The 10,224-nt window shown below is 44.7% G+C and overlaps 2 protein-coding genes across 2 annotated transcripts; both read right to left on the bottom strand.

Moving 5' to 3' along the window:
• Nucleotides 1-6,706: 6,706 nt before the first annotated feature.
• LOC308239557 (ferritin heavy chain-like) lies at nt 6,707-7,447 on the bottom strand (the record flags this gene model as incomplete). Its single annotated transcript, XM_080652329.1, has 1 exon — nt 6,707-7,447. One exon carries the CDS (start codon nt 7,445-7,447, stop codon nt 6,707-6,709), a length of 741 nt encoding a protein of 246 aa, XP_080508455.1.
• Nucleotides 7,448-9,375: 1,928 nt separating this feature from the next.
• On the bottom strand, nt 9,376-9,924 carry LOC308239350 (ferritin, mitochondrial-like; the record flags this gene model as incomplete). Its single annotated transcript, XM_080652164.1, has 1 exon — nt 9,376-9,924. One exon carries the CDS (start codon nt 9,922-9,924, stop codon nt 9,376-9,378), a length of 549 nt encoding a protein of 182 aa, XP_080508290.1.
• Nucleotides 9,925-10,224: the final 300 nt, after the last annotated feature.

The raw sequence follows: 10,224 nt of genomic DNA, 5'->3' as shown, positions 1-10,224 counted from the left end.
TTTCTTTTTCTTTCTTTCTTTTTCCTCTTCTTCTTTCTCTCCTATCCCCTAATTTGCCTTTCTCTGGTGGTCACCTTTATTGGAAGTTATTAATATCGTGAATACATTTCTGTTCAGTGCCTTGTGTGGTGTACCTTGTTGTGTTGTATTTTGTGCCTTTAAATCAACGCAGGAGAGAGAGAACTACATAACCACACACAGAGAGAAGAGAGACCATGGGGAGACAAAGAAACAGCCCACATATGAAAGAAAAGCAGGCATCACCAGAAAAGGAAGTAAATGAAATGGAGGCAAGCAACCTTCCAGAGAAAAAATTCAGAGAAATGGTCATAAGGTGGCTGAAAAGAATGGAAGACAAATTCGACAATATGAGTAATAACCAAGAGGAAATGAAGAAGAACCAAGAAGAAAGGAAAAATGACGTCACTGCAATTAAGAACTCAATAGAAAGCATCAAGAGTAGACTAGATGAAGCAGAGGACCGCATCAGTGAGCTAGAAGACAAGATGGGAAAAAATACCCAAGTAGAGCAGCTTCTAGAAAAAAAAAATTAAAAATCAGGAGGAGAGCCTAAGGGAACTTTGGGACAACACGAAACAAAACAACATCCGCATAATAGGGGTTCCAGAAGGAGAGGAAACTGAGCAAGGAATAGAAAACCTGTTTGAAGAAATAATGACAGAAAACTTCCCTGATATAGGGAAGAAAAAACCCACACAAATCCAAGAAGCTCACAGAGTCCCAAGCAAAATGAACTCCAAAAGACGAAGGCATATTATAATTAAATTGGCAAACACCAATGACAAAGTAAGAATCTTAAAAGCGGCCAGAGAGAGACAGAAAGTTACATACAAAGGAACCCCTATCAGACTAGCAACTGATTCCTCAACAGAAACTCATCAGGCCAGAAGGGAATGGAATGAAATATACAAAGTTATGCAAAGGAAGGTTCTGAATCCAAGAATACTATACCCAGCAAGGCTATCAATCAAAATTGAAGGTGAAATCAGGAGCTTCACAGACAAAAAGGGACTAATGGAGTTTATCAACACCAAACCAGCAATACAAGAAATGAAAAAGGGTCTGCTGTAAAAAAATAAGAAAAGGAAGTGAAGAAGGATCACGGGGTAAAGAATAAAAATGGCGACAAATAAGTACCTATGAATAATAACTTTAAATGTAAATGCATTAAATGCCCCAATCAAAAGACATAGGCTAAAGGACTGGATAAAAAAATAAGACCCATATATCTGCTGTCTACAAGAAATTCCCTCAGAAGAAAAGATGCACACAGACTGAAGGTGAAGGGATGTAAAAAGGTTTTCCAGGCGAATGGAAATGAAAAAAAAAAGCTGAGGTAGCAATACTTATATCTGACAAATTAGATCTCAAAGTGAAGGACATAACAAGAGATAACGAAGGCAACTTCATAATACTAAAGGGAGCAATCCAACAAGAAGAAATAACTCTGGTAAACATATATGCACCCAATACAGGAGCACCCAAATACATAAAAAATCTCCTGGAGGATATCAAGGGAGAGATTGACAGCAATACAATCATAGTAGGAGACTTTAATACCCCACTATCACCAATGGACAAATCCTATAAACAAAAAATCAGCAAAGAAACATCAATCCAAAATGACTCACTACACCAGATGGAATTAATTGACATCTTCAGAACATTTCACCCCAAAGATACAGAATATACATTCTTCTCAAGTGCACATGGGTCATTTTCAAAGATAGACCATATGCTCGACATAGGCAAAGTCTCTTCAAATTCCAGAAGATAGAAATCATATCAAGCATCTTCTCAGACCACAGTGGCATAAAACTGGAAATCAACTACAATAAAAACAATCCAAAGAAATCAAACACATGGAGAATAAACAGCATGATATTAAACAATGACTGGGTTACCAGAGAGATCAAGGAAGAAATAAAAAACATCATGGCAACAAGTGACAATTAAAACACAACATTCAGAAATCTATGGGATAGAGCGGAAGCAGTCTTGAGAGGGATGTTCATAACTCTACAAGCATACTGCAAAAAAACAAGAAACAATGGGAATAACTTACTTAACCCTACAAATTAAAAAGTTAGAAAAAGAGCAACAAGAAAAGCCCAGTGTAAGTAGAAGGAAGGAAATAATAAACATCAGAAAGGAGATAAATGACATAGAGACCAAAGAAACAATACAAAAGATCAACAAAACCAAGAGCTGGTTCTTTGAAAGGATGAACAAGATTGATGAACCTCTAGCCAGGCTCACCAAGAAGCAAAGAGAGAGGACCCAAATAAACAAAATCAGAAATGAAAGTGGTGAAATAAGAATAGATCCCGCCAATATACAAAGGATTGTTAAAAAATACTATGAACAACTCTATTCCAACACACTGGACAACCTGGAGAAAATGGACATATTCTTAGAAAAATATAACCTTCCAAAACTCAATCAGGAAGAATCTAAACAGATTAATATGCCAGTAACTATGGAAGAAATTGAAGCAGTCATCAAAAAGCTTCCGGCAAACAAAAACCCGGGGCCACACGGCTTCGCAGGAGAATTTTACCAAACATTCAAGGAAGAAGTAAAACCTATCCTCCTCAGACTATTCCAAAAAATTCAAGAGGAAGGAACCCTTCCAAGCTCCTTCTATGAAGCCAGCATCACCCTAATACCAAAACCAGATAAAGACAACACAATGAAGGAGAATTACAGGCCAATATCCCTCATGAATGTAGATGCCAAAATCCTCAACAAAATTCTATCAAATTGGATCCAGCAGTACATCAGAAAGATCATACACCATGACCAAGTAGGGTTTATTCCAAGAATGCAAGGATGGTACAATATCTGCAAATCAATAAACATGATACATCACATAAACAAATTGAGAGATAAAAATCACATAGTTATATCAATTGATGCAAAAAAAAAAGCATTTGACAAAATCCAACACCCTTTCTTGATAAAAACTCTCAACAAGGTGGGAATAGAAGGATTTTACCTCAACATAATAAAAGTCATATATGATAAACCCAGAGCTAACATCATACTCAATGGGCAAAAACTAAAACCATTTCCCCTAAGAACAGGAACAAGACAGGGATGCCCACTCTCAACACTCCTGTTCGACATAGTACTGGAAGGATTAGCCATTGTAATTAGAAAAGAAGAAGAAATAAAAGACATCCAAATTGGAAAAGAAGAAGTAAAACTGTCCTTATTTGCAGATGACATGATATTGTACATAAAAAACCCGAAAGACTCCATCAAAAAACTAAGATTTAATAAATGAATTAGGCAATGTAGCAGGATACAAAATTAATGCCAAGAAATCTATGGCATTTCTATACACCAATAGTGAATTTACAGAAAGAGAGATTAAAAAAGCAATCCCATTTACCATTGCACCCAAAAAATTAAGATACCTAGGAATAAACCTAACCAAGGAGGTAAAAGACCTATACGTGGAAAACTACAGGACACTGAAAAAAGAGAAAGAGGAAAACATAAACAGATGGAAGAACATACCATGTTCATGGATTGGTAGAATCAACATCATTAAAATGTCCATACTACCCAAAGCAATCTATAGATTCAATGCACTCCCCATTAAAATACCAACAGCGTATTTCACAGACTTAGAAAGAACTCTCCAAAAATTCATCTGGAATAAAAAAAAAAAGACCCCAAATAACCACAGCAATCCTGAGAAAGAAGTATAAATTAGGAGGGATCTCAATACCAGATTTCAAGCTGTATTACAAAGCCACTGTCCTCAAAACAGCCTGGTACTGGCACAAGAACAGACATGTAGATCAATGGAATAGAATAGAGAATCCATGTATCGACCCAAACCACTATGCTCGATTAATATTTGACAAAGGAGGCATGAACATACAATGGAGTCAAGACAGTCTCTTCAATAAATGGTGTTGGGAACATTGGACAGATACATGCAAAAAAATGAAAATAGATCACAAACTTACACCATACACAAAAATAAACTCAAAATGGATACAGGACTTAAATATAAGATGGGAAACCATAAAAATACTAGAGGAATCTATAGGCAGCAAAATCTCAGACATATGCTGAAGCAATTCCTTCACTGAGACTGCTCCTAGGGCAATGGAAACTAAAGAGAAAATAAACACATGGGACTACATCAAAATAAAAAGCTTTTTCATAGCAAAAGAAACCATCAACAAAACAATAAGAAAGAACACTGCATGGGAGAACATATTTGCCAATGATATCTCCAATATGGGTTTAATCTCCAACATTTACAGGGAACTCATACAACTCATCAAATGGAAGATAAGCAACCCAATTTAAAAAATGGGCAATGGATCTAAATAGATACTTTTCGAAAGAAGACAAAAGGAAGGCCAAGAGACATATGGAAACATGTTCAAAGTCACTAATTATCCCAGCGATGCAAATCAAAACAACAATGTGGTACCATCTCACACCTGTCAGAATGGCTATCATAAACAAATCAACAAACGACAAGTGCTGGCGAGGATGCGGAGAAAAAGGAACCCTTGTGCACTGTTGGTGGGAATGCGTACTGGTGCAGCTGCTGTGGAAAACAGTATGGAGTTTCCTCAAAAAACTAAAAATGGAACTCCCATTTGACCCAGTGATCCCACTTCTAGGAATATATCCCAAGAAACTAGAAACACCAATTAGAAAGGACGTATGCACCCCTGTGTTCATAGCAGCAAAATTTACAACAGCTAAGATTTGGAAACAGCATAAGTGCCCATCAGCAGATGAGTGGATTAAAATACTGTGGTACATCTACACAATGGAATACTATGCTGTGGGAAAAAAGGAGTTATTACCATTTGCAACAACATGGATGTAACTGGAGAGCATTATGCTAAATGAAATAAGCCAGGCAAAGGAAGATAAATATCACATGATCTCACTCATTTATGAAATACTAGAGGCCCAGTGCATGAAATTCGTGCAAGAGTAGGGTCCCTAGGCCTGGCCGGCTATCAGGGCTGATGTGTGGGGCTACCAGTGGGGCAATCAGGGGGGCCCACTGCTGGCACCCACCTTGTTTGGCCTGGGGCCTGCAGGCTGGGGGCAGCTCCTGTGTTGAGCATCTGCCCCCTGGTGGTCAGTGCATGCCATAGCAACTGGTCGTTCCACCGGTAATTCCACCATTCGGTCGATTTGCATATTAGGCTTTTATTATATAGGATAATGAACAACATAAACCGATGAATAAAAATATATCCAGAGACAGAGAAACATTGATCAGACCATCAAACCTCAGAGGGAAGGTAGGGGAGGGTGGGGGTAAAGGGGAGAGATCAACCAAAGGACTTGTTTGCATGCATATAAGCCTAAGCAATGGACACAGACAACAGGGGGGTGAGGGCATGAGGGAGGATAGGGGGGTAATGGGGCAATAAGGACACATATGTAACACCGTAATCAATAAAGAATTTTTTTTTAAAAAAGAAAGGGTATCTGTTGTGGAGCGAACGCGAGTAAAGGACCACTGGAGTCCAGACCAAATTAAAATTTAGGGAGCCTCCAATAGCCGGCCAGCGACTGCTCTCTCTCCATGCAGGGAGTCTAGAGAGCAGCCCCGACCATTTGTGCGGGACCACTTTTAAGCACATTAACCACATCCTGTTTTTGCAGAACAAGTAACCCAAGACAAAACAGTTTATCCTAAGCAACGTCAGGATCATGCCATTGACGACCATGTTATTCACAGGGTCATCCTGTTCTTCAGAAAGCTGATAGTGTTCTATGAAAGAAGGCCTACGTGCTGGGAAGGGGCCATGAGACTGTATCTCAAGGCCTGGCCTGGTGTCAGCACTGACAGCTGTATCTGGGGCATAGTCCACGGTCTCTCTGGAATGGGCAAAAATTCCCAATCTCCAATAGTGTCTCCCTAAGCAGACACTCAAAATCTACTCAGGAGATTCAAAATGAACTCTGCTGCTGAATATCTATACACATATAATACAAATGAAAGAAAATATACATAAGTAAATGCTTTGTAACTCCAATGTGCATGCCAGTCACTGGTGACTTGGAAGTCACACCCCTGTCTGTGGGAAAAGCAGTCTAAGGCTCATTTCCATACTCACTGTTGCCCTGTCCCAAGGAATTCCTCCTCCCTTCCTACAGGGTCCCAATGAATACCTTCTCCCTCCCTCCATTCAGGGTCCCAAATAATATTCCCTCCCACCATCCAGGGTTCCATGGAATACCACATCCCTCCACCCAGGGCCCCACGGAATACCTCTTCCTCCCTCCACCCAGGGTGCCATGGAACACCTCCTTCCTCCACCCAGGGTCCCATGGAATCCCTCCTCCTCCATCCATGCAGGAACCCAGGGAATACCTCTTCCCTCCCTCCATCCAGGCTCCCAAGGAATACCTGCTCCTCCATCCACGTCCCCGAGCTGCACCTAATTGAGGCATGGTTGGAGACTCCTGGATACCTGTTTTAAATCTTAAAAGGTGAGGGTTTTGCACACATGAATCAAAGGAAGACCTTTATTTGCTTAAGAACCAATAACTTTATTTGAAGAAATGGTAAAACATGAACATATAAACTGAAGTGCCCGTTTTGCAAGGGCAATCTGGCAGTAGGCATGCTGGGCACGGTGGCCAGGGGACGTCACCCCATGGCTATCCGTCAGGCAGTCCAGGCTCAGTTCTTCTTGCTGCCATCCAGGGGGATTGCGTCGAAGAGGTACTCTGCCAGGCTGGATGTCGGGGCTCCCAGCTTGCGCAGGTTGCTGATAGTGGCTCCCACGTTGTAGATGAACTTCACCTCCTGGCGCAGGTAGTGGTGCTCCAGGAAGTCGCACAGGTGGGCGTCGTTCTTGCTGGTGGCCAGCTGGTGCAGATGGAGCAGGCTCTGGTTCACCATCCTCTCCACGTGCAAGGCGGTTTTCATGGCTTTCAGGCCGCTCTCCCACTGGTTGTGGTCAGGCCTCCTGATACCTCGCAGGCGGATGCGCCCCCCTCGCTGGTTCTGCAGCCTCATCAGTGCCTGGGCTTGCTTCCACTCCTCCCTGGACTGCCACAGGAAGAAGGTAGCGAAGTGCTGCAAGGCCTGGTCCTGGCGGTCGAAATAGAAGGCGATGGATGTGTACACGTAGGAGGCGTGCAGCTCCAGGTTGATCTGTTTGTTGATGGAGACCTCGCAGTGGGCATGGTAATTCTGGCGCACTTGGGAGATGGGCCCCGGCACCGCCACTGGAGGCGCAGGAAGCACGGGTGGAGGCGCAGGGGCCATGGCTGGAAGCATGGGTAACAGGTTTTCCGGGGGTGGCCCTCCGGCCAAGTGGATCAACAGAGCCTCATGGCGAGGGCTGAGGGGCGGGCTGCGGGGTGGGCAGCGGCGCGGGCGAAGGCGGTGGCTTCTCCGGGGACGGATCATTCCCATGGCGGTGGATGAGGGCAGCCGAAAGCCCAGTCAGCAGCGGTGGCGGTGGGGACCTCGAAATGTCCCTGGGGGACCCTCCCAGCGTGGCCGGAGACAGGGGTTCCCAGGTGTTAGGCTGCTGGCAACTGACAGTTGGCTCTGAGGTGGGACCGGAAAAGGAAGAGGTGACCTTTACTCTTGATTGGTGGGAGGGGGTGGGGGGAGGGGGTTGGAGAGAGGATCCATTGTGGAGAGGGCAGTGGTGGGGGGGGGTTGAGGGGGGCCCAAGTGGGCCGCGCACCATCTAGGTGTTCCAGCTTCCATCACAGCCTGTGTGAGACAGGGAGACTCTTCCCTGAGTACCAGGCATTTAACGTTTTAAATTTTGCAATAATATTTCTATCTTGCAAGTAATTTATCTGTCCTCTAATTGTTTCCTTCTATAGTAGACATTTTTTAATTTTATAAATCCATTTTCTCCCCTTAACATTCTGAGAATATGAATTTGATTTTTGGTAAAATTCTCTTTTATTTCCATATGTTATGGGTTTTCCCCCCAAATGAAATAGTTCTGTGTGTTTATTGTGATCTTCCATTTTTCCTTCCTCATACATCTGGCAAACCTTTGTTCATTTACATTTATGAGTAAAGGACTTACTTGCTTAACCTAGGTAATTAGCATGGATCTGATCTAGAACTGTGATGTCCAATTCACTACTAAGGTTTTGCTCAAAATGGGAGCGTGGAGTGTGTCAGTTATTCAGTGGCTTTCTCATGTGGGGATACACGGCATGGAGCTTACAGGTAGGGTAGGAACGCTTCCTGTTGCCAAAATAAACACAATATTTCTGACATTGGAACACTAGTGTTTTTTCCTCCCAGGAAAACGTGTCCTATTGTTTCCCTTCTCTGCAGGTCTGTAATTGTCTTAACTTCATCCACTGTCTTGAGGTGTCCTTTGGGGGATTAAAAGGCTCAGATGCCAAAGATGTTTATGTGCTATGTAAGTAGGGGTGCGGGAGGGTTAGAGCTGAGCAAGGTAAAACGGATCTGCTATGCAGAGTAGCTATTTACCTCACAGTGGACCAAGGACCCTCTGCAGTGTTGCAATCTCATTTGCTCTGTTCTTCGAGTAAGGGGTCTCCACCTTGCTACCCAGATGTTAACAAATATTAATATTTGCATATTTTAGGAACAAAAATGTAGGTTAAATATAAGAATCCTTTATTTTAATCCCTGCCCAATCCTATTCTGTTCACCCTTTCTCCAGAGGCAAGCACACCTGTGATTTTAAGGATAAGTTTTATACCTTTAGCATGAACATTCACCCACATTCACAGGGCCCAAGACCATCCACCTGACGGCACCCCCATATACATTGTTTTTAAGGGGTAGATTAATTTTGTGTTTTCCCAGGTGCCACAGAACCCCTCCTCCCTCCACCCAGGGTCCCACGGAATACCTCTTCCTCCATCCACCCAGGGTGCCATGGAACACCTCCTTCCTCCTTCACCCAGGACCCCAAGGAACCCCTCTTCCTCCATCCATGCAGGAACCCAGGGAACACCTCTTCCCTCCCTCCCTCCAGGCTCCCAAGGAACCCCTCCTCCTCCATCCATGCAGGAACCCAGGGAATACCTCTTCCCTCCCTCCCTCCAGGCTCCCAAGGAATACCTGCTCCTCCATCCACGTCCCAAGGTGCACCTAATTGAGGCATGGTTGGAGACTCCTGGATACCTGTTTTAAATCTTAAAAGGTGAGGGTTTTGCACACATGAATCAAAGGAAGACCTTTATTTGCTTAAGAACCAGTAACTTTATTTGAAGAAATGGTAAAACATGAACATATAAACTGAAGTGCCCGTTCTGCAAGGGCAATCTGGCAGTAGGCATGCTGGGCACGGTGGCCAGGGGACGTCACCCCAGGGCTATCCGTCAGGCAGTCCAGGCTCAGTTCTTCTTGCTGCCATCCAGGGTGAGCGCGTCGAAGAGGTACTCTGCCAGGCCAGAGGCTGGGGCTCCCAGCTTGCGCAGCTGGGTGATATGGTCCCCCAACTCTTTGATGAACTTCACCTGTTCGTGCAGGCAGTGACTCTCCAGGAATTCGCACAGGTGGGCGTCCTTCTTGTCGATGGCCAGGTTGTGCAGGTTGAGCAGGCTCTGGTTCACTCTCTTCGCCAGGAGCATGGCGAACTCCATGGCCATCAGGCTGCTTTCCCATTGCTCCTGCTGTGGCCTGTGGATGTTCTCCAGCAGGACTTGGCCCCCGCGCTGGTTCTGCAGCCACATCAGCCTCTCAGCCTGCTCCCTCTTCTTGAGAGACCGCCTCCGGAAGTACTGGGTGCAGCCATTCAGGGCCACTTCGTGGCTTTGAAAGTAGAAGGCAATGGATGTGTACACGTAGGCTGCGTAGAGCTCCAGGTTGATTTGGTGGTTGACAGCGGCCTCGCATTCTGGGTGGTAGTTCTGGCGCACGTAGGAGGGCGGAGGATTCGCCATTTCTGGGGCCCGGGGGTACGTGGCCAGGTGAGAGAAGCGAGCTCAAGCGACCGACCGGCGGCAAGCCCTCAGCCCTTAGCCGTTAGCCGTTGGCGGTGGGCGGTTGGCTCTGAGGGGGCTACAAGTGACCGTTGCTCAAGAGCGTTGGGGGCGGGGCGGGGAGGATCCGTTACAGGGGGGCGTGAGGGGGGCCCGAGGAGGCTGACAGCACTTTACTTTTCCAGACTCCACCCCGTCTCTGGGTGAGGAGGGCGTCTCAGTGCTGGGCCCCTGGTGTATATGATATTTTAAAACGTCATT

The sequence above is a fragment of the Plecotus auritus genome (genome assembly GCF_963455305.1).
Source record: "Plecotus auritus genome assembly, chromosome: X".
NCBI lineage: Eukaryota > Metazoa > Chordata > Mammalia > Chiroptera > Vespertilionidae > Plecotus > Plecotus auritus.
Note: the sequence above shows the minus strand (reverse complement) of the source record. Positions and strands in the feature narration are given on the sequence as shown.